Source organism: Mobula birostris, chromosome 26, assembly GCF_030028105.1.
Source record: "Mobula birostris isolate sMobBir1 chromosome 26, sMobBir1.hap1, whole genome shotgun sequence".
NCBI classification, from domain to species: Eukaryota; Metazoa; Chordata; class Chondrichthyes; order Myliobatiformes; family Myliobatidae; genus Mobula; species Mobula birostris.
In genome coordinates, this window is record NC_092395.1 from 23,497,311 (window position 1) to 23,521,277 (window position 23,967).

Here is a 23,967-nt window from a genome sequence, read left to right on the forward strand (position 1 = left end):
TTAACTTACTAATTTGCATTGGTAATGTACTGTTAGTAAGAATGACGTATGGTTTGTAAGGAATCTCAGAAGTGATGAAATGTGCTTTGTCTTTTGATAAAATTGCACCAACATTTCCCCCTTTTACACTAAGTCCTCTTTGCAAGTATTTGACTTGTCTTGCTAATTACTTGGTCTATACCAACCTTATATACTTCTATGCAGACACATAGACTTCTTTGTATAGCAATATTTTCTATTCTTTCATTTCTTAAACAAAATTCTTCCAATTAATGTATGCATTCACTTGTCCAATCTTACACTTTTACAGACTTTGTGTCTTCTTCAGAACTCGCTTTTCCATCAATTGTCAGCAGTTTTACTTGAATACACTAAGTCCTTTAATTTTAATTATTAATGCAAATTGAAACTTGTGGCAGCCCACTTGTTACAACTTGCCAATTTGAAAGTGGCCTGCTTATCCCAACTCCTTACTTCTGTTTACTAGGCAATCTTCAATTCGTAGATACTATTCCTGATGTCATGAGCTCTTTCATTATGTAGTAGCACCATATAAAATGTTTTTTAAAAAATCTACATACACTACTTCAATCATCCTTCTGGTTACAGAAGGTTTACTTACTTAGCCTATCACCCCAGCTGGGGTTTAGGCCAGCAACGGTAGCTCACCACAGTCCTCTGACCTATACCAGACTTTCGAGTTTGAGAAAGGTTGCAGCTGCTGGAAATCCAAAGCAAAACACACACACACACACACACACACAAATTGCTGGAGGAGCTCAGGAGGCCAGGCAGCATCTATGGAAAAGAGTAAACAGTCAACATTTCGGACCAAGCCTCTTCTCCAGGGCTTCAGGACTCTTTTCCATAGATGCTACCAGTCCTGTAGCATTCCTCCAGCATCTTGTGTGTGTTGCCTCTGTCTTTCAAATTGTTACCAAGGTGAAGCCCATCGTTGAAGATCCTTCCTCTCCCAAGGATGAGGACGTTGGAGCTTCTGTTGACATTTCTATAGTACTGGGCTTTTACAGAATGGGGTTGCTAGCCCTATATCTAACCCTTCTCCTTTTGCATTCAGGCTTGGGACCACCCTTAGCAGAGTTTATATCCTCAAAGCACTCAAATAAATTTGTGAAACATTATTTCTCTTCATAAAACTGTGCTGACTTTGCTGAATTTTATTATAGACTTCTCAATCTCCTTTTATTATTTTTGCAATGATGAATTCAACCATTTACTGAATGGCAGGTTTAGGCTAATTGGCCCATATTTTCCTTCTTTCTGTCTCCTACATTTATTGAATATGTTCCCTATTTGCATCCAAAAGAATCTTTGGCTGAGTGGTCAGTCATCAGGAGACCTTTCTTTCCAAAAGCAATTGTACCATGACAGCTCGCTGTAATTCCTCCAAGAGGCCCACAACCTTGTAGTAGAGTTTGATAGCTTGCGTGTCCCAATGACCCAGAGAGCTCTGTTGGCTGGAATCAGGGCCTTGTGCTTCAGGTCTTGGTAGGGTCACACATGCCAAACAGGTCAAAGGGTAGAGGCTAGACTAAGAGTGGTCCACTAGTCCTCCAGGTTTGTGGGTTCAGCTCAGGGTTAATAATCCTGACTGTTCAAAAAAAAATTGTTATGGAAACAGCAATGAAGAATCCTTCTGTATCCGTGTGCAACTGGGGATCCTGAACCTTACCTGGGGCACAGAGGAGAAGATAGCCAAGAACACACAGAGATAGAAGACAACACACATCAAAGTTGCTGGTGAACGCAGCAGGCCAGGCAGCATCTCTAGGAAGAGGTACAGTCAAACTTTCAGGCCGAGACCCTTCGTCAGGACTAACTGAAGGAAGAGCTAGTAAGAGATTTGAAAGTGGGAGGGGGAGGGGGTGATCCAAAATGATAGGAGAAGACAGGAGGGGGAGGGATGGAGCCAAGAGCTGGACAGGTGATTGGCAAAAGGGATATGAGAGGATCATGGGACAGGAGGCCCAGGGAGAAGGAAAAGGAGGAGGGGGGAAAAACCCAGAGGATGGGCAAGGGGTATAGTCAGAGGGACAGAGGGAGAAAAAGGAGAGTGAGAGAAAGAATGTGTGTATATAAATAACGGATGGGGTACAAGGGGGAGGTGGGGCATTAGCGGAAGTTAGAGAAGTCAATGTTCATGCCATCGGGTTGGAGGCTACCCAGACAGAATATAAGGTGTTGTTCCTCCAACCTGAGTGTGGCTTCATTTTTACAGTAGAGGAGGCCATGGATAGACCTATCAGAATGGGAATGGGATGTGGAATTAAAATGTGTGGCCACTGGGAGATCCTGCTTTCTCTAGCCACTTGATTGCTGCCATAAATGCTAGTACATAACAGGCAGTAAAGTCAGTAAGCTTGCAGTTATTGGTTCAATAGGTTGATGGAACTTATCAATGGTATACTCTGCTTTAGGAGCACTAGGGTCTGAGGCTTCACTAGCCCCGAGGACCAAGGTCACAAATGTTTATTTTCACTGGCCTCCATCCTAGGCAAGAGTTCTCAACCAGGGGTTCACAGACCACTTGTTTAATGGTAGGGGTCCGCAGCATAAAAAGTTGGGAGCCCTGCTCTAAGGATTAGCATCTTAACAACTAATGAAAGCTTAGTCCCCGAGTCGCTCCAACCCTGATACACTATTTAGTCTAGGCTGAAAGAATTGGTTGTATGCCAAGTGCCACAAATTGCCTTTAGATCATTTCTTTAGATTTAGTTCTTTGATAATTGAATACAATTATAGTATAGTGCATTCCAAAGGCCATAGATAATAGCTGTTTGGTTTAAGTTAAAATAAAACTACATTAAACAGTAGTTTAGAACTTGTAGCTGCCACCTTATTGCTATCATCTGGAAGAAATGCTTGCACAAACCAAAAGATGAGGTAAGGATTAAATTTAAAAAACAACAATAGAAGCTTTTTTGGAACATATTCCTTAAAGGGATGTGGATGTTGCTGACATTTATTGTCCATTCCTAATTGTTTCCTGGGGTAGAGAAAATGACTTATTAGGCCAAACCAGAGGCAGTTCAGTGCTGATCACACTTGTTGGCTGGGAATCAAACAAGTCAGACCAACTAAAGATCAAATGGTTCAAGTTAATATCAGAGAATGCATATAATATACAAGCTGAAATTCTTTTACTTTACACCGAAATTAAAAAAACCCAAAGAATAAATGACCGGAACATCAGTACCCCAAAGCCTCCTCCCCCCTTTCCCCCAACCATGCGAGCAATGGCAAAGACAACCTTGATCGTGAGCCCTTCAAAAACTACGGTTCATTACCCAGCACTGCAGTATCACAGACAGGCTGTCTCTCCAGCAAGGGAGGGAGAGATCGCTCCTGCAACAAGAGCAGGAAGGCAGATTTTCCACTATAAAGGACATTTGCGTAAAAGTAGGGCTCTCATAAGAATCTTTTCATTTTGGCGTTCCCATAACTGATTCTACTTTTCATTCCAATTTTACCATCAGCTCTGGACTTCCTTGTGTTTATGATGGGAATCAAACTTGTTTTTTTGTATCTCTGCGCTCATTGTACAAAGCCTAATGACTAGTACAGCATGAGTTTAGCAGCCACACACCAAACTTCAGACCAATAGCTAAGAACAGAATGAGGCCATTTAGGGGTGTCTGTGTCTTGCACTTCCAGCATCTGCAGGTTCTCTCTTGTGATATATTATCCCTTCCAACCTCATTCTCTTAGCCTGTATTGATGCACAACTTGATATTGAAGTGGATTAGACTTTTAAAAAAGTCTTTAAAACTTAAATTTTAATTAGCCCAAATTAATAATGCATTTAAAATATTGAGGTTGCATCACCACAAAGTTAACAGCTATTGAAAGTGAATGTGAACTAGTAATGCTCTGGAATAAATGTCACCTTGCAGGACAGTGTTCAGTAAAACTAGATTTTTCAGCTCAACCACTCTTAAATTGAATGGAGTGTATGTGGAATCTCTCTCTCCCCTCCTCCTGTCTCTACCCCCCCCTCCAAAATCAGCCCCCTTGGCTCAATATTAAGCTGCCTCAGCTCCAATCAGATGTTTCTGGGATTTATTTCCAGATAATGTAGCACAAATCCATCCTAGCAGGAAGGGCAGCAACAAGGGACTCTGCACGGTCACGTTAAATTGAGACCACCCCTCAAGTGAATAACAGGCAGGGGCAGGGGGAGTTCTCCCTACTTGCTCCGTCAATGGGTCGCAAGTGCTGAAAATGAGATGCTTTGACTAACTCAGCTGCTCTCTATCCCTCACCCATGTGAGAGAACTAGCTGTGCACACGTTGGCTGCAATAGACAGATTACAGGGTTGCAGTGTTCTTTGAAATTGCAGTCAAATATTTGCCCTCAAACTGTCATACGATTTACCAGAAGCCAACAATAGATCCGAAGAGCAAGATGCCTACCCGCGCAGACAGGTGCAACTATTGTCTCCCCCAACGCAGTCCGTGCTTTTCACCCCTGCTGTTAGAATCTGACTCAAGCATTTCACCCAATCTTAAAAAAAACGAAATTAAAGGCAAGTCAGACGAAGTAGTAATTTTAAATGTCAATTTATTGTAAATATAATTTTCAAGTTTATTTTAATACACATCTTAAAGATCAGATATAATTACAAAACACTTATCGAGAAAGTCATGACATTTCACAAGTCTCGAATCAAATTGCACGACGCCCACTACAATTGAGATTCCTTGCATTGGCCTCCGAGCTGAAATTAAATGCAACAACTATCCGTATCTGCTGCATCTCTCTCCTGTGCAACACCCGTGGCTTGTGCAAGGTTTCCCGTTTAGAAATAAAAACGGCCCCCAAAATCCTGTGCAGCTTCGCATGGCTTCCTTTTATTCTCCATAATGAGAAACTCCAGTGCGATTGGGCGCGACCGTCAATCGTTATATAATAAACCACCACGTCAGTCCTTCTTGGTCTATCAATATTCCTCCTCTTTGCATTTCAGTCCAATCTTTTAAAAAAATATACATATACAGAATGTCCCAGTTCGAAACCCCTCTTCCATTTCCAAATCTGCCTTCTCATCGCAACTTCGCCTCTTCTGCTCCCTCTCGGCTCCGGGAGCCGTTGCAATCCACTTGCCGCCTCGAAAACAGCCAAGTCCCGCCAGCTATGCCGATTCCTTGCATCTTTAAAAAAATACTGCCTTCGCAAACCAGATTTTCCTCATCCACGTCTCTCTTTTTAAAAACGGCATACATTTATTTAAAAGATGGCAAATTTTGCTGCTCTTTAAAAATTCACCCAGATCTTTCAGCGTTCCTGCAGGGAAACAATAGGCACCCATTGGTTCTTATTTCTGCTTTCCTGGCAGTAGCTTCCGACTTCCTCCAGTGCCTCACATTTCCAAACGTCGGTATGAGAGTTCTGCAAACAAAATTAAAACGGTTAGTTCAGAATCGCGTCAGCATAACCAGCGCGTCAATTCCAGTCAGCCTCTCCCTCATCACGCAACCTCCAGTTTCACGTCTGTTGCAACAGCTTAACTCTGTAAGTGCCGTCAACAACTAAGCACTATACTACTCGTTAACAGCTAATTTCATTCTACACTACGTATTTGCGGAACAAGTGCGGCGGCGATGTTTAAACAGAAATAATTTAATTACATTAAAACTTGCATTAAGATGAGGGAACCTACCGTGACAAGTATGCAGTGAACATCCAGGGGCTCAGCACTCTCTTCCCCGGCTTCCAGAATCTCCTCCAGCCGCTTGACACCTCGCAGCCGCACGATGTTAATGTCGTTTTCACAGCAAAATGCCTGAATGAGAGTGAAGTGTATCTGCAGGGCGATGTCGCTCTCGTCCTCCTCGTCAGCCGCCAAGAGACACAGAACGACACTATCTGGGTCACTGCAAGGGGCAAGACGAGAAGTTCAGTATAATTGAAGGAAAATCAACTCAATTCAAAAAGATATGGAAAATGACTTTGCAATAAATTGCACTTTTTTTGGACGCGGGGAGTAAATGCAATTATACAATACTTACACATTCATTAGTTTCGCCGACTCATAGACTCCAACGGTTAAGCAACCCTGGCGCTGGGATGCCACCAACAATTCTTCTAAAGCTTGGTCAATTGTTTGCATCCTGAACAGAAGCAGAAACATTTATTAGAATGAGTTTAGAAACGAAGTTCACATTATCAACGCGTGGTCCTTTCCCACATTGTTAAAACCCGATCGCCAACAGAATAACTGCACGACTTTGAATTGAGCAATAATTAAATGCACTTACTTCTTATTGGTATTGTCAGTTCCAGTCGTGTCTTCCAGAGTCATATTGCAGTGATTAAGTCCAAGGTAAAAGAACATGCGAGTGCAACAACCAAACAATTCGTTGCAGACTTCGCCGTTGAATGTAACAATCCCCAATGTCGTTGTAGATTATCTTTATCAGGTCGATATAAAGTCCACTTCGATCTCCAGCTCCTTCTGTAGCTCGGAAGCCGAGCTCGTCGCTCTTTTAAGTAGTGTTGCAAACCACCCACCGGCTCATTTACATATCACTCTTGCAATTGGCAGGCAACAGCACGTGGGCACTAGATCCGCGGTTATGGGAAATTCCTGGTTTCGCTCCCTGTTTCTGGTCTGCAGTTTTATCCGTGACTAAGTTTCGCGTGCTGTGGGGATGATAAAATTGCACACTTTTATCTGTTGCAATGAAATGAATCTCAATCTTTAACAATAAAATCGCAATGCAACATTAGTTCCTTCTGACTTTCCGAAAGAATTTGTGTTCATACTGTGTCTCTCTGTATCTAATGTACCTTCTTAATTTTCAATCTTAAATGCTACAAAACACTTATGCAATAGATAACAACCAACAAAACAAATAAATCCCGCAGTATTGTAGTTTGATTTGGGAAGCGTTGCACTTGTTCCAAATTAGCTATGAATTTTCCTGCAATTAGTTATGAATATTTCCTTTAAAAATGGGAATAATCAGCTTTGGGTAATTTCGACGTTCTGCCAGGTTTATTTTTGCACTTGTTGATCAAACTCAATCTGAAGTCGTGTTTTGCAATAGGCACTACTGGAAATTTAGCGTGTGGATTGCAGGTGAAACTAAATATTAAACAGTTGCGTAAAGGGAGTTGGAAACCTCTCGTTAAAACTGGATGCACCAGGAAATCTAAGGCACTTCGGTGTTCTGAAGTGCAAAGTACTATATAACTAAATGTACTTTGCTTACTGTTATTGGTAGCACATTCTGTGCGGGATGAAAAATGCATTGGAGAGTAAATTAGATTCTCTTCTTCGTAGTTTCCAATGTGGAGTTATTTACTGTGCATAACCAGTACTGAAAACTCATCTTGTCGCTAAATAAACAAGTCACATGCAGGGATACCTGCAGCGATTGTATGTACTTTGTAAACTTGAACGATGTGAAAATAGCAATAATTATAGAAGATTACACAGAAGATCGAAAACATGCCCTGCATGATTATAATTTACATTTTAAATCTGCTGCTTCTTTGTGTGATCGTTTGCATTGTTTGCATCTGTAACATCAAGATAGGTAACAGTTACTCAAAGCAACCCCACCCCACCCCACCCCACCCCACCCCCACCTTCAAAATGTTCCTGTGGGAAAACAAAATGTCCTAAGTATTTTAGTTGTATTTGCGGATGCAATAAACTGAGCCCTTGGCAAATATCAAAGTTTGCAGGCAACTTTAAACCACCATTTGAGCACTTTTCGTCGGTGGTTTGCAAAATTAAGACAATATGAGAAATTGTTTGAACTCCAAACAGAATGCATGCTTAATTAGCCGTTTCTGTCCCCCACCCTGAAAACCGTTAAAACAGAACGTAGCTTGTAAACACATTCAGAAATAAATACATTGCATTTGTAGCATTGAACGCTTCACCCAGTCGAACAGCGCCGTCTGGTGTGGCGTACTGCCTTTTATTCTTGTTACTGGGTCACTGCTTCCATCTGGTGTTCAATCGGAGAAGCATAAATTCTTCGCGTGATTCTTAAATTCCTGAATTGAAAGTGATTGTTGCTTTCTGTCTGGTTGGATTTCGTCAATTGAAGGGGATGTATGGTATATCAGTAAGCGAAGTATAGACTGCATTGACTACTTCAGTAGGGTCTATATTTATTCATTCAGTTGTTGGTGCCAGAAACATGGCAACACATGCGGGCTGCTCCCAGCACCTCCGCAGACTGTGTTGGACATTAACGCAAATGGTGCATTTCCCTGTACTGTGTGTTTTGATATTTCAACGGGCATGTGAGAAACAAAGCTAATCTTTAATTAAATATGAATGATGGGAGATTGAAATATGTTGGTGTTCAGAGGGATGTCGATGTCATTTTACTCTACTGAAAGTTACTGCAAGTCAAACAACATGTTGGTCTTCATGGCAATAGGACTGAATGCAAAAGTGAAGGCATCTTAGTGCAAAATACAAGTGCACAGACATAAATATTAGAAGAGAAGTAGAAAGAATAAAAAATAAGTCACCGCCAATAGCCTCACAGGAGGGGGTCATCGCTTCCCTGGCTATAGGGTGACTCATTATAGAGCCTAATGGCCGAGGGTAAGAATGGCTTCATACAGCACTCTTTGAACAGCGCAGTTGTCTTAGTCTATTACTAAAAGTGCTCCTCTGTTCCGCCAAGATGGCATGCAGAGGGTGAGAAACATTGTCCAGAATTGCCAGGATTTTCTGTAGGGTCCTTTGTTCTACCACAGCCTCCAGTGTGTCCAGCTTGACTCCTGGCATCACCCATGTTGATGCCATTGCCCAGCACACCACAGATTGTACTGTCGACAACAGACCGGTAGAACGTGTGAAGGAGAGGCCTGCATACTCCAAAGGATCCGTCTCCTCAGGAAGTAGAGGGGACTCCGGCCCTTCTTGTACACACCCTCTGTGTTGGTGCTCCACACAAGTTTGTCATCCAGGTGCACTCCCAGGTACTTGTAGGGCCTCACCACATCCACTTCCTCACCATCAATAGTAACAGGGAGCAATGCCCATCACTATACATTTGTCTAACTAATGTTGAGCTACAGGTGATTCAGCTTGCACCATTTGACAAAGCCCTCCACCCCGGCTCTGTATTCATTCTTCCATCCCCCTGCTATTGCTGAGTCACTGGATGTCTGCTGATGACACAACAGAGTGTTGAATCTAAAGTTGGGGTAAACAGGAGGGAGCCTATGCAGTCCTCTGTGGAGTTCCAATGCTGCTACAGCCATGCCTGACACACAGCTCTGAAGTCGCACAAGCTGTGGTCTGCCAGTCGGGTAGTCCATTATCCAGGATATAATGGAAGTGCCAATCTGCATCGAACGAAGCTTTTCTCCCAGTGATGAGGTCTGTATGGTATTGAAGACAGTTGAGAAATCAAAAAAACATAAACCTTGCAGAGCAGCCCTGCCTATCCAAATAGGACTAGGCTTTGTTCAGCAGCTAGATGACAGCCTCATTAACTCCAATGTGCTCCTGGTAGACAAACTGCAGGGGATCGAAGGCTGATCAGCCCAGGGGTTGGAGGTGAGCCAGGACCAGCTTCTTTAGGGTCTTCATGATGTGTGAGGTCAGGGCCACAGGACAGTAGTCATTCAAGACTTTTGGTTGGTCTTTCTTGGGCACTGGGACCCGTGATGTTTTCCACACAATTGGGACCTTTTCCAGGCTGAGACTCAGACTGAAGATGCTCAGGAGAACACCACGCAACTACTCAGTGTTGGTTGTAGAATGAGGGAGATGATAGCACATCAACTGGGTGATATTTACAATTTGAGGGGAAGAATTGTAATGAGCAAAATATTTTTGCATAAGTACTTTTGTTAATTTTCTTTTTAATAAAATTTAGAATTTGCTTTTTTTTAACCAAGGTGTCACCTTTTAATGATGAGGAATCCAAACTGACTATACTAAATTTGCAAACCATTTAGAGCACTATTATTAATGATTTAACTCTAATCATGCAAAATCCTATAAAAGTAAAATTCACTAGGGTTTTTTTGATAAGTATGGTTCATGGGGTACTGTCTTTTACAGGAGACATAAACTAACAGTTTATCTGTTGTGATAGGAATTTGAAAAATAAAGCTGAATTATTTTGATTATAAATGAGTGATCTTAGAGACTTCCGTTGTTCTTAACAGTTAATGAAAACCTTCAGAAATGGTCACCAGCATACTTTAGGAAAGGCGTGGCTGTGCTCCACAAACAACAAATGTGATTTAGACTAGACCATCTGTTTTATTTTATTCATATTGGTTGATGGATAAATATTGGCCAATATATTGGGAAGAACTTCCCTGCAGTTCTTTGAAATGGTGCCATGGGATCCCTTAGGTGCAATGATGCAAAGGTGTGTCAGTTTAAGCTTTCACCTGAAAAGTGAATGTCCAGCAATGCAGCAGTCTGTCAAAATTGCACAGGAGTGTCAACCTAGCTTCTTCCTCCCCCCATGGCACTGAATCAAGATTTGAACCTCTCACCATCTGAGAATGTTACCTCCAAGCTACAGTTGACAGCCGTTCTGATCTTTCCTTATATCTCTGCTCTCAGCAGCAATCAACTTTAGTTATTCTCTGCATCGCCTGTGGGACTTGCGTCCCCATGACTACAACAAATAATAGGATTAATTTAAATTTCCAACGTGACTGCAGTTGTATTTGTGCAAAAATCTAAAAATTCTCCAAGGTCAAGAAGCTTTGAGAGATATGAATGTAGCTGAATTTGGTAATAATACTCTGTTGCACAGTATCATTATTTTCTCTTTATTAGATCTGCATATACTAAAGTAACCTTTGATGCTGTTAGCCTGTTGGTACTTTTGCATTAAACTCTGGCTACACCTACCCTCTGAGATGGATGCACAATATTTTAGAATGCTGAAGAAGAAGAAGAAGAAGGGGAATGTTCACTTGAGCCACCTGGGCAAATTTTATGCTTCAACCAAAGATTAGATATAAAGGTCATAAGTTTATTGTTTTTTATGGGATCTTGCTTTGTACAAATTTAAGGATTTTACATTATAGTGATTAAATTACTCAGCTTACAATGTCTGAACTGTCTGGATTGATGATACAGAGGTGTGATGTCAAATTCCAACACATCAGCTGGAAAATTTATATTCAGTCAATTAAAAAGACTCTGGAATTAAAAAGCTATTACCAATAACAACAAATGCCAGAAAATTCAGATGAAAATTCTATCATTTACTGACTTCTGCCTGGGAAGGAAAGTTTGCATACTTACCTGATCTGTCCAAAATGCAATACAGTACCATGTAATGTTGTTGTTCTTCCTTTTTGTGTCTTGTGGCACACTGGGCAGCATTTTTGCCGTTTCCTTAGCATTTGTCTGCCTGTTTTTTTATGAGGCCGGGTTGCTAGCTTGACACCCAGCTCAGCGCAGATGGAAAGCGTACAAGAGGCCGAACCTGGGACCATTTGCCTCAAAATCCGGCGCTGATACCACTACTCCACTGGTGGCACCATGTAAAGTGGATGACTCTTAATTGTCCTCTTAAATAGTCTAACAAGCTTGTTTAAAGGGCATTTAGGTATAGGCATGGCGATGAATGTTGATATTACCAATATAGTTGAATTCCAACTTTCCACAGTCACTACTGAAAAGTAGTACTTAATTACTTGTAAGGAGAGTTGGATCAGGCCAGGCCATTTTTTCTGTTATGTTTCTGTGTTTTATTTCTGTTTCTGTGAAGCTATGAATTCTTCTTTCTTCATGTTCTTATATCAAAGTGACTAGTTAGGTTATGAGGCAAGTTGAAAAATATTCCATACAATATTTGATAAAATCAATACTGCTTAGGACTAGATACTGGAAGAAAGGTATATGTAGTAATGAAGTATAACTTGTATGAGATTAGTCATTAGTTTGTCTCCTTTAGGTGCTAACTGATTTGGGCCCTCAACCCCATCCATTGCTTTGCCTTTTAGTTATTTTTCAACTGTGAAATGAGCGAATGAATATAACTTGGGTTACTATGACAATTAGCCTCTGGGTTATTAAAGAACAGGGAGGAAAATATGAATATAATACTAATATCCACACAAAAAAATAAAAATAAGCTTTAACACAACAGATCAAAACCTATTTTTCCTTTAAGATGTTCTATAATATCTGGGAGGCATGGTAGTGTAGTAATTAGCACAACGCTTTACAGTACAGGCAACCTGGATTTAATTCTTGCCACGACCGGTAAGGAGTTTGTATGTTCTCCGCATGACAGCGTGAGTTTCCTCCGGGGGCTCTGGCTTCCTCCCACAGTCCAAAGATGTACCGCTTGGTAGGATAATTTATCATTGTAAATTCTCCTGTGATTAGGCTACCATCAAATTGAGGGATTGGTGGGCAGCACGGCCTGAAGGGCCAGAAGAGCCTATTCCGCACTTTATCTCAAATAAATAAATAACAGTTACTTTTATCATCTGTGCTAATGACTACTTATGGGTTAGATGTCAAATTTTGATTGCTGAGGCTCCTGCGAAACCTTTGTGATATTTTCTCCATTAAAAAAAATCTATCTTAACTGTGCTTTTTGAAATAATTCCTCAAAATATTCATGGTATTTCTGTGTCTGACCAACATGTTATTGCCTTTGTTACATTGATAGCTAGGAGGGCCATTTTGTTGAAGTGGAAGGATACATCAGTTCCCACTTTGTCACAATGGTTCTCTCAAGTGATGCTATGTCTTAGTTTGGAGAAAATTAGAAGTCGAACCTTTGAACCTTTATTTGATTTTGAGAAAAGATGGGGCTCATTTGCTCATTATTATCATTTGAGTTAATTGATATGATTTTTCCACGATCTAATTGTAAATTTTTTAGTATATTTTCTTTTCTTACTGGTGGTTTGATGTTTATTTTTAGAAGCTTTTTGTATGACGCATGACTCCGGGATTGTACACCTAATGGTTTTTTTTTCTCTCACTTTTCTGCTTAGTAGGTTTTTTTTGTTATCACAAAATTTTTTTTCAATTTTTAAGATAATTTTTTTTTGAGGCATTGTAAGTGTTGTTACTTCAATGTTCTCATGTTATTTTTCCTGTATAATATAACAATAAAAAGATTTGAAAAGAAAAGAAAGAAAGAAAAAAAAATCTATCAAAGGTGTCATATGAATGTGATTGAAATTAATTGTAGACTTCAGGAAGGGGAAGTCAGGAGAACGCACGGCGGTCCTCATTGAAGGGACAGCAGGGCAAAGGGGTGAGCAGCGATTTTCTGGATGTTAACATCTCAGAGGTTCTAGCCTGGATCCAACACTTTGATGCAATTACAAAGAATGTGTACCTGTGGCTCTCTTTGTTAGGAGTTTGAGAATATCCGGTGTGTCACCAAAGACTTTTACAATTTTCTACAGGTGGAGAGCATTCTGACTGGTTGCAACACAGCCTGGTATGGAATCTCCAATGCACAGCATTGCAAGAGGCTGCAGAGCACTTGTAGACTCCTCAGCTTCATCACGGGCATAGACCTCCTCATTGTCGAGGGCATCTTCAAGAGGTAGTGCCTCAGAAAGGTGACAGCCAACCCCTAAGCACCTTCACCATATGGGACATGCCACTTCTCATTATTGCCACTGGGGAAGAGGTACAGGAGCCTGAAGCCACATGGAGTTCCTTCTGCTCTGCCATCAGATTTCTGAATGGTCCATGAACCAATGAACACCACCTCCTGTTGCTTTTATTTTCTTGCACTATTTGCCTTTGCAATTTATAGTTGTTTTATGCCATTGCATTGTACTGCTGTCAAAACAACACATTTCATGTCGTTTAAGTCAGTGATAATGCATTTGATTCAGGCATGTGGCTAAAACAGTGCACGAGTTATCTGCAGATTCTTAATGCAGCCGTCACATTGTGCTTGGTGAGATCACATGGGGAAACGAGTACTGCTGAACTGTACTCGTGCTGACTCACACTGACATGCATGTGGCAGTAATGAGAATGATTTCATCCTGCAGCTCATCTGTTCATAACCTTGACAAGCATAGCTCACAAAAACTGCACACTTTTACAGTGAGATCATCGTTCTTCTTGGCCCCTCTCCCCCTCTTTAATCTGCCTGTCACACGCACCCCATCACCTGAATCCACCTACCTCTTGGAATTACGTTACATAGAATTTTACAGCACAGAAACTCCTTCCACCTTTGTCATCTAACCTCATCAAAATTTACTTCTTTCCTTTTCCTCCCTTAAATGCAGCTTTGTTGTTTATCTCAGTCTGAGCTTATCTGAGCAGTTCCACTGAATTTTTAAAGTAATTTATTCATGATTATTTTGTATTTGTAGCCTTTGGAGTTGTCTTTAGATAGAAATACTGGCTTAGAATATGCAGTATCAATTATTCAGAGCTACATTTGGGAATATGCAGTATATACATACTGTATTTTAGATGGAGTAAAACATAACAGTGACCAATTCTGGTAACCCACTGTATTTCCCGATATGCAGTGTGCTTGTGAAGTAAGTGACATCATTCTTCATGCCAGGGAAATTAGTTCATATTGTCCCAGAAATGATGATCATTAAGACAAGTATCTTTCCATGGAGAATTACGAATTCTTCTTAAAGCGGACTGTCATATTTATATTCATAAAGGTACTGACTCTTCCTCCTATTGTCCCCACACTCCGAGCCCCATTCAGCCCAGAAACTCACCCAACCCTGTGATTATTTCTGGCACCACATCCTCTAGCTCGCCAACAAACTGATGTCCCTAACTGATGGTTGAAGTCTCTGTGGGACTGATCCCCTGATTCTCCAGCGCCCTGATCCCTTAGGGTTCCAATTGACTAAAAGCATAGCCTTCAGATTTACTTAGCCCAGTTGCCTAATGACCACATTTCATCATAAGATTCCAGCTCTTTGACTCTTCTTCCTAAGGCATGACCCTCAGATATTTCGAGGCCTTGATGATTACAGTGCGAATAGTGTACACCACTTGAACACGAATAAATTAACCCAGCTGATGCGTTGGTCAACTGAGGAAAGTGTTACAGAAGATCAAGATTGCAATCCTGGCACAAAGCTCTTGACTTTCCATACAACAGTGATCCTTGCTTTTTATGTTCTTCTAATCTGGACATCAGACACTTAAAGCTAGAAAAGCTGGAAAGTTAGAAGATGAAAAAGCTTGCACTACCAGGGCTCAAGAATAGTTTCTATCCCACTGCTGTAAGACTCTTGAATGGATCTCTTGTACATTAAAGATGAACTCTTCACCTCACAGATTACTTGGTCATGGCCCTTACAACTTATTATCTACCTGCACTGTACTTTCTCTGTACCTGTAACACTAAATTCTGCATTCTGTTATTGTTTTTACTTTATACTCTCCCAGTGTACTTATGCTTTGAAATGATACAGTATTTATAGTTGGCTTGTAAATCTGAAGTTTTCAATGTATCTCGATACCTATGGCAATTATAGCCCATGAGCCATAATCAGCAAAATTCACTGGAAGAATCTGATTCACTGAAAAACTAGTGGTGGGTGCATGGAATGCACTGCCAGCGGCGGTGGTGGAGGCAGATACAATAGGGTCTTTTAAGAGACCCTTAGATAGGTACATGGAGCTTAGAAAAATGGAAGGCTATACGGTTGGGAAATTCTAGGCAGTTTCTAGAGTGGGTTACATGGTCAGCAGAACATTGTGGGCTGAAGGGCCTGTCATGTGCTGTAGATTTTTTTAAAAAATGGAGGGATATGGACATTATGTAGCTAGGAGGGATTAGTGTTTGATTTGCATTTTAGCTGGTTCAGCACAACATTGTGGGCTGAATGGCCTGTTCCTGTGTAGTACTCATGTTCTATGTTCTATGATCAACATCGTCACAGCAAAATCTTCCCAGTTCACTACAAGGTTACCTTTACTGCCCTCTTCTGGTCCAACAACCCCAACACTGAGACCCAGAAACACTCATTTGGCTACTTTGTGGCCGACACCAGATTTCTGAAGCAGAACTCTTTTGAAGTTTGTCAATTGAAGAGATTTTCAGAGAAAAAGAGTAAAGGATATCTTTAAAGCTTCTTTGAACAAGTGCAGCATCTCCATTGACTGGGAACCTGTAATATATTGACTGTTCAAAGTGGAGAAGGAGCTTTCTGGTTGGTTTTTAGAACCTCAAGGGAACATATTGGGAAGATACAGAAACCCTGCGTTAGCATAAGAAGAAAAGTTTCACTTCACAAACTACCTGCTCAGCCATCATGCCCATCTCAGAACCCATAAAACTGTGCATCTTTGATCCTATAGATCTGGGCTTGATTTTACTCTTACGTGATTTGCACACCGATACCTATGAGGCAGTGATTTGGAATTCTGAATGTTTCTTAAATCCTTTTCTACATCAGAACTGCAAAGGTCACTTGCTGTAAATTACCTGATTTGTTGATAGGGAGCAAGTAGCTCATTGCTAATGGATTAATAGTCAGAGAGATAGTGCGACAAGGTCATCTGGAAATTCTCCTAAACTTTTAGTAGATAAATGGTTTATCAGACTGAACACGAACACTAACCTTTCATTCCCATTCCTATCTTGATAGTGTTGCATTGAACAGTGCCTCACTAACATTCTCATCTTTCTGGTAACTTACTAATTTCACTCTCTTCCTCAGAGTAGACATCCAAGATTTTCCATTTAGGAATGCTACGTGCCCTTTCTTGCGTAAATGGACTCAGCTTTCTATCAGACGTCTGCAATTTTCTTCCCAATGTCTGCAATTTTCTTCCCATTGATTTTAGAAGAATGTGGAAAAATCCATCTCATAGATCCTGGAAATCCTGAGGAATATCTGGGTATGAAAAATTAGCACTGGGGTTGGGATGTTATATCAGTTTTGTCTTGCATTTTTTGATGACTGCTCTTCTTTGTATTACAAAACGTACAAAACATTTGGTTTTGCATAATACATAATCCCACATTAGACAGTGTCAATGCCAAGTGTACACTGAAATCCTTATTATACCAAAGAAAAACCAACATGAACATGCATTCCCATTTGACTGGGCATTATTTAAATTACCAGATGCTCACTCCTTTGAATCAGACTTATTGATTCAAAACCAAATGACTATTATCCTAGTCTAGACGATGCTGGATAGGTGTATTGTGGTTTGTGCCCATAGTGCAAGGAGAGGATGAGGATGTGCTGACAGTGGCAAAAACATTTTTATTCATTATGTCACTTTTAAACATGGATGGAGGAACCATAGCCGTTGCAGCTTACACTTGCATTGTAACAAAATACGTTGTTTTCCCTGGGAGGATGTTTCATATGATGGGAGAGTCTAGGACCAGAGTTCACAGCCTCAGAATAGAGGGGCGTCCTTTTAGAATGGAGGTGAAGAGGAATTTATTTAGCCAGAGAGTGGTGAATCTGTGGAATTCGTTGCCACAGGCAGCTGTGGAGGCCAGGTCTTGATGTATATTCAAGGCAGAGGTTGATGGATTCTTGATTGGTCAAGGCATGAAGCAAATGGGGAGAAGGCAGGAGACTGAGGCTGAGAGGAATATAGGATCAGCCATGATGAAATGGTGGAGCAGAATCAATGGGCCAAATGGCCTAATTCAGTTCCTATATCTTATGGAAGAGTTGCATTGAAAAAAAGGATGATGGGAGGCAATTGACTGTTAATTCTGTTTCTTCATGCACCAAGTGCTGACGTCTTTCACAGTTTTCTATTTGTGATCACACCCCCAGCCAATTTTTCTATGTCTCATTCATCTTCAGCCACTGAAGAAAGGACACCACGTTTGACAGAGGATTGCCTTAGATGATTTTACAAGTCCACTGTATATTATGTAGCGGCTATTCATACTTAAGCAAGACAGGGGGAAGGAATGTTCTCCTTAGAGCTCCTTTTCCAGGTGAGAAGGACATCAGAAAATATCTGCACCATCTAATCCTTGGCTTAAACTTTGTCATACAATTGTACAGCGTGAAAACAAGAATTCTGGCCCACCAAGTTCTTTGAGATCCCATTGCATTAATCCTTTGCTTCTCCCATTTTTTATCCACCCCACATTCCATCAACTCAGGATTCACACCACCAGGTTCAGGGATAGTTATTATCCCTCAACCATCAGTCTCTTGAACCAAAGGGGATAACTTCACTTCACTCAACTTCACTTGTCCTGTCATTGAAATGCTCCTGTAACCTATGGACTCACTTTCAAGGACTTTCAACTTATGTTCTCAATACTTATTGCTTATTTTTTTTTTGTATATGCACAGTTTGTTGTCTTTTATATGATGGTTGAGCACCCAAGTTGGTGTGATCTTTCATTCATTCTAACTAATCAATTATGGATTTATTGAGTATGCCTGCCTGCAAGAAAATGAATCTCAGGATTGTATATAGTGGCATATATGTACTTTGATAGCCGGCCGGTGGTGTGTTCATCAGCACCAAACTCGAGGCAAATGGTTCCAAGTTTCAAACCAGCTGACTCCTTGCACTCTTTCAATCCTGCTGGGGTGAGCATCGAGCTGGCAACTCAGCCTCGTAAAAAGCAGTCAAATGCCAGGGAAATGAAAAAAAAAGCCACCAGATGCACCATGAGACACGAGAAAGGAACAGCATCAATACGTTGTTTCGTAATAAATTTACTTTGAACTTTGAACTCCCCCAGAATCTAAAAGGCCCCTACTACATTTTAGGGCCATTACAATGGCCAATTAACCTACCAAACTGGAGCAGCTGGGACTATTTGTCCTGCTCTTTCAAAGAGTAAGTATATGAACAATGAACTGAGTTGCCTCTTTCACTGCAATGTCATATTTAAAGCAGAGGTTGAAAGGTTCTTGATTAGTAAGCACATCAGAGGTCACAGGGAGAAAGCAGGCGAATGGGGTTGAAAGGAAAAGTAAATCCACATGATTGAATGGCAGAGCAGACTTAATGGACCAAATAGCAGAGTAGATGCAATGGACTGAATGGCCCCTGTGTCTTATGATCTTATCATTCTTTGATTCTAGATTATATGATTTTTGTATGATTACAAAAAAAGTAAATTTTGAGTACATTTTTTAAAAGTTCTGAGCAATGTGTAATCTTATATCCAGACTACTGGGCAGCCAATATGTTTACCTGTTATAGCAAAAAACAAGCATACTTTCCATGTAGAGGATTTAAGAGATTTTCATAAAGTATGGAAAATACTAATTACTGTAAGTAACTGGCCAGGAAAGGGTGTTTAATTGAGTAAACCTGAAAGTTTGCTCTTAGGATAATTACAAGAATGTCTTTTAACACCTTGAATCCAACTTGCTATCTGGTATGTGCTGATAATTAGGGCTGCCCACTCTCTGTTATTCTCAGAAGTTGGGACAGTGGCCAGCTACATTTACAACCAACTGTTGCAAAATACCTCTGAGAGATCCTTTAAATTCCATGGGAGAGACCGTGCTATCTGCTATGTGAACAGTCATGGTGAATAACCACTGTTGCCCCCTTAGTGTGGAGCATTGCTCCTCAGAGCAGGTCAGGAATGTGCTGAGCCTGATTTACTTTCTTTTTAAATCTTTTTATTGAATTAATACACAAAAGGCAAACCATGTAGAAACTAATACACTGTTGCGATATAAATTTACAAGAGATATTAATACACAAAAAAATTAGTACAAACAGTGCAGTTTAGATATAAAATAACGAGGTAATATAATAGTATACTAATTTTCCATATATATCAATAAAGAGAAGAAAAAACCCGAAAAAAGACCCCCAAAAAAAACCCACCGTGCAACTAATCTAAAAAGCAAAGCAAAGCAAAGCAATGGGCTACCTAGGTATCAAGTAGACTTAAACAACTATCATGAAACTTAGGAAAGCTCCATTCGATAAGATTAGGTCAGATTGGGAAAAGGAATTGGGCTCTACTATCTTGGCGGATGACTGGGCGCATATTTTACAACTAGTCAATACTTCCTCTATCTGTTCCAAACATTCCCTAATTCAATTTAAAGTTGTTCATAGAGCACGTATGTCTAAAGATAAATTAGCTCGCTTTTATTCTCATATTAACCCTCTTTGTGACAGATGTCATGGGGAGATAGCTTCCTTAACTCATATGTTTTGGTCCTGTCCTACTTTGGAAACTTTTTGGAAAGACATTTTTAATATTATCTCAGAGCCTGATTTTCAAGCAACTGCTGTCAAGTGATCAAAGAATGGCACCTGGCACTCTACAAATTGGGGAACTGGGGAAGTGACAGGGTTACAAAGTTGCTCCTGTGAGGAGAGTTCTTGATGAGGTTGGCTTGGACCCAAATGCTGGACTATCCGAGGCTGGGATCGAGGCACAGTCTCAGACAGGATAGAGAAACTAAGCACAAAACAAATGCTAAACAAAATCACTGGTAGGCTTACGATTGAGCATTGTGTTCCTTAAGTACTCAATTCATGGCACCCAAAATATGATTATCAATTAACAGGAATATCCTAAGCCTTTAAAGAGGCTGCACCAGCTATTCCTACTCCGGAGAGGTAAGAGCGTTTAAATCTCGGAAACTGGCGTGGTTGGGAGCGTCTTGTGACAGGACCTCCCTGCCCCAATGGCCCTGGTTGCTGGGAGAGATGGTGATGGTAATGGTGAATGAGAGTTGGATCCAGGATGTCTCTTTCCAGCACCCAGCACCTTTCTTCCGGTCTGAATCCCTCCCAGTCCACTAGGTATTGCTGAACACCTTGAACAGTATGCAAGTCCAGAGTTTTTTCACCATGAAGACAGGTTTCCCCTCGATAAACCTGGGTTGCGGCAGGTCTGATGGTGGTGGGGCTAAGGAGCTGGTGCAGACAGGTTTTAATTTAGAGATGTGGGAGGTAGGGTTGATCTTTAGGGTCAAGGTGTAAGCTACCAGGTTTACTTTCCTCAGGATCTTAAATAGACCAATGAACTTGGGCACCAAATTTCTAGATTCCACTGGGAGGGGTGAATAGTGAGTAGACAGTCAGATCTGTTGTCCTGGCTGTAACATGGGTCACAGATTTCTCCTTCAGTTTACCTTGGTCTCCGCTCTCTGGGTAGAGGCCAGCAAAATCTCTCTTGCCCTCATCCATTTCTCCTTGCAGCGTTGGACAAGATTTTCTGCCACATGGACCCCAACCTTGGCTTCTTGTTCCCATGTGCCATAAGGTGTTGTGGGCGACCTCTGTTCATATTAAATGGTCACGCCACTCGTCTGGTCTTTCTGAGATCAGGCACCTTGGGGTACGTTCTAAATCCTGGTTGGTCCATTGGACTGTGAGTAAAACCCAGAGGAATGACTTGCTGTTGCCCCTATCAGTTTACAGAAAGATTTCCAGAAATGTGATGAAAATTGTGGACCATGATCCAATACTATGTCCAGTAGGAATCTGTGGACCCTGAAGAACTGGTCTAGAGCAATCTCGGCTGTCTCCGCTGCAGAAGGTAGCTTCTCCAAGGCAATAATGAACCTGCAGGCTTTCGAAAACTGATCGAAACTACCATGATGACCAACCTCCCCTTGGATGGCAGGAGATCTGTTACAAAGTCCATGGAGATGTGTGCTTAATGTCTCTTCAGAATGGGTAGGGGACTGAGGAGCCCTTGACGTTGGGTACGGTGCTCCTTGCTCTGGGCGCACACCTCGCATGCCTGCACATACTGCTGAACTTCTCTCATCATTCCGGGCCACCAATACCTCCTCTTGATAAACTTGAGGTTCCTGGCAATCCCTGACTGCATGGTCATTTTTGACGAAAGTCCCTGTTGGAGCACCTGGGACCAGATGGAACTTGGAACAAACAGCCGACCTGGAGGACCTTTCTCAGGAATCTCTCCTTGTGCTTGGGCCCAGTGAACAAGATAGTCTATTCCCCAATGAATTGGTGTTACCACCCTGTCTTGGGGCAAAATGGTGGTAGGCTGTGTCTCTCGTTCTGGTTCATCAAACTGGCGGGAGAGGGCATCAGGCTTCTGATTCTTAGATTCCAGTCGATAGGTCAGGATGAAATTAAACTGGCTAGAAAACAAAGACCTGGCCTACCCGCAATTCAGCCTCTCGGCCTCCTGAATATAGGCCAGGTTCTTATGGTCAGTCCAAATGATAAAAGGGATCTTGGCCCTCTCCACCCAGTGACATCATTCCTCCAAAGCTGACTTAAGTGTAAGAATTTCCCAATTTCCAATGTCATAGTTCCTCTCCGCCAGGGATAGCCGCCAGGAGAAAAATGCACACGGGTGCAGCTTGCAGTCCAAAGGTGATCATTGAGTCAGGATGGCACCTACTCTGATGTCTGAGGCGTCCACCTCCACAATGAAGGGAAGGTCCATTTTAGGAGAAACCAAGATGGGAGCGATAGTAAACCACTGTTTAAGTTCTGCAAAAGCAGTCTCCGCTTCAGTAGTCCAGACAAAAGGGCCCATGGATTTCTTAAGGCTGTCAGCAGAGCTGCCACTGAGCTGAAATTCCTAATGAACTTCTGGTAGAAGTTAGCAAACCCCAGGAATCATCGGACCTGTTTAATATTGGATGGTGGTGGTCAATCTCTAACTGCCTGGGTCTTGGTAGGGTCCACCTCAAGATTACCATTAAAGATGAAGAAGCCCAAAAATGAAGCAGTCATCACATGAAACTCAGACTTCTCCAACTTGATGTAAAGTTCATGGTCTAGTAGCCTCTTTAAAATGTCCCTGATGTGAGCGTCGTGCTCCTCAATGGATATCATCGAAGTAGGTGAAGGCACACTTACGGAGAGCATCCTGGAGCAGGTCGTTTATAAAGTCTTGGAAAATAGCAGGGGCGTTTGCAAGGCCAAAGAGCATAACCAGGTACTCGTAGTGCCCTGTTGGTGTATTGAATGCCATCTTCCACTCATCACCCTCCCTGATACAGACCAGATTGTAGACACTCTGGAGGTCTAACTTTGTGAATACCCTCACCTCTTGGAGCATCTCAAAAACCACATTCATAAGAGGAAGTGGGTAGTGATTGTTGGTCATTATGTGGCTTAATCCCTTGTAATCAATGCATGGCTGCAGGCTCCCATCTTTCTTTTGTACGAAGAAGAAACCTGCACTGGCAGGAGAGATGGAGGACCAAATGAAGCCCATGGCAAGAGCTTCCTTTATATACTCCTCCATAGCACTTCTCTCTGGGCCTTGGAGCACATACAAACAACCCCGTGGAGGACAGGTACTAGGCAACAGGTCTGTGGCACGGTCGTAGGGTCAGTGAGGTGCAATAGTCGAGGCCTTTCCCTTGCTGAAAACCTCTTATAAGTCCTTGTAAACAGAGGGGATTTCGACTGGTTTGAGTGATACTATCTCCACTGGACTTCCCTTCAAGGACGACTCCTGAGACTTTTTTTGGTGACAGGGGTGATTCGACGGGCTCAGTGTCCTCTCTTCAAGCTCAAAGTCCATCTGTGGAAACAGTGGCCAGATCTGAGTCCGACTCCCCATCTGTATCCACAGGCAATGGCAGTGAGGTGTCACAGAAGAATAGGCTTCAAGGATCGATGTAAAGGGGCCTTTAACTTCCTTGACACCTGGTGGCTGGTTCCCTCCATCTTAGCAGCAAGCCTCCCAGACTGCTCGGGCATTTCCTTGGTTTTCTCCTGACCTAGAAATTCCCTATCTTGAGTTCCTTTGTGATTCCAACTGGACTCTGTCGGGACTCGCACTGTCCCATTGGCCAGAACTGGCTTGTCTACACTCGAGGACTGGACTAGGTCTCCAGAAGGTCTCAGGTTCCTTTGCACTGAAGACTGACCCCTTATAGGTCATTGGTCACTAGAGAGTCTGGGTGTCGGAACACCATGCTGTAAACAAAGCCTCTTACAATGACTGGACCAAGCAATAATTCTCCCCTCCCTCCAGTCCACAGATGGGTTATGCTGGGACAGCTAAGGGTACCCGAGGATCAGGGGTATGAGTGAAGAGTCAATA

The 23,967-nt window shown here is 41.8% G+C and overlaps 2 protein-coding genes across 2 annotated transcripts in view; one reads left to right on the forward strand and one right to left on the reverse strand.

Annotated features, from left to right (window-relative positions):
* LOC140188409 (semaphorin-4E-like) overlaps positions 1 to 23,967 on the forward strand; it is a 177,177-nt gene that overhangs the window by 59,780 nt on the left and 93,430 nt on the right. The gene's annotated exons all lie outside the window — the stretch shown is intronic.
* gadd45ba (growth arrest and DNA-damage-inducible, beta a) lies at positions 4,566 to 6,497 on the reverse strand. Its single transcript, XM_072244128.1, has 4 exons — positions 6,280 to 6,497; positions 6,031 to 6,132; positions 5,682 to 5,895; positions 4,566 to 5,410 (listed from the first exon to the last, which is right to left on the reverse strand). The coding sequence occupies exons 1-4, from the start codon at positions 6,354 to 6,356 to the stop codon at positions 5,297 to 5,299; spliced, it is 507 nt and encodes a 168-aa protein (XP_072100229.1). The 5' UTR covers positions 6,357 to 6,497; the 3' UTR covers positions 4,566 to 5,296.

Bases quoted from the DNA above. Each gene is read 5' to 3' on its own strand.
- gadd45ba (XM_072244128.1), bottom strand. From the start codon at position 6,356: ATGTTCTTTTACCTTGGACTTAATCACTGCAATATGACTCTGGAAGAC. The intron at 6,133-6,279 runs GTAAGTGCATTT...GCTTCTGTTCAG, and splicing joins ACTGACAATACCAATAAGAA to GATGCAAACAATTGACCAAG. The intron at 5,896-6,030 runs GTAAGTATTGTA...TGCCCCTTGCAG, and splicing joins TCGGCGAAACTAATGAATGT to TGACCCAGATAGTGTCGTTC.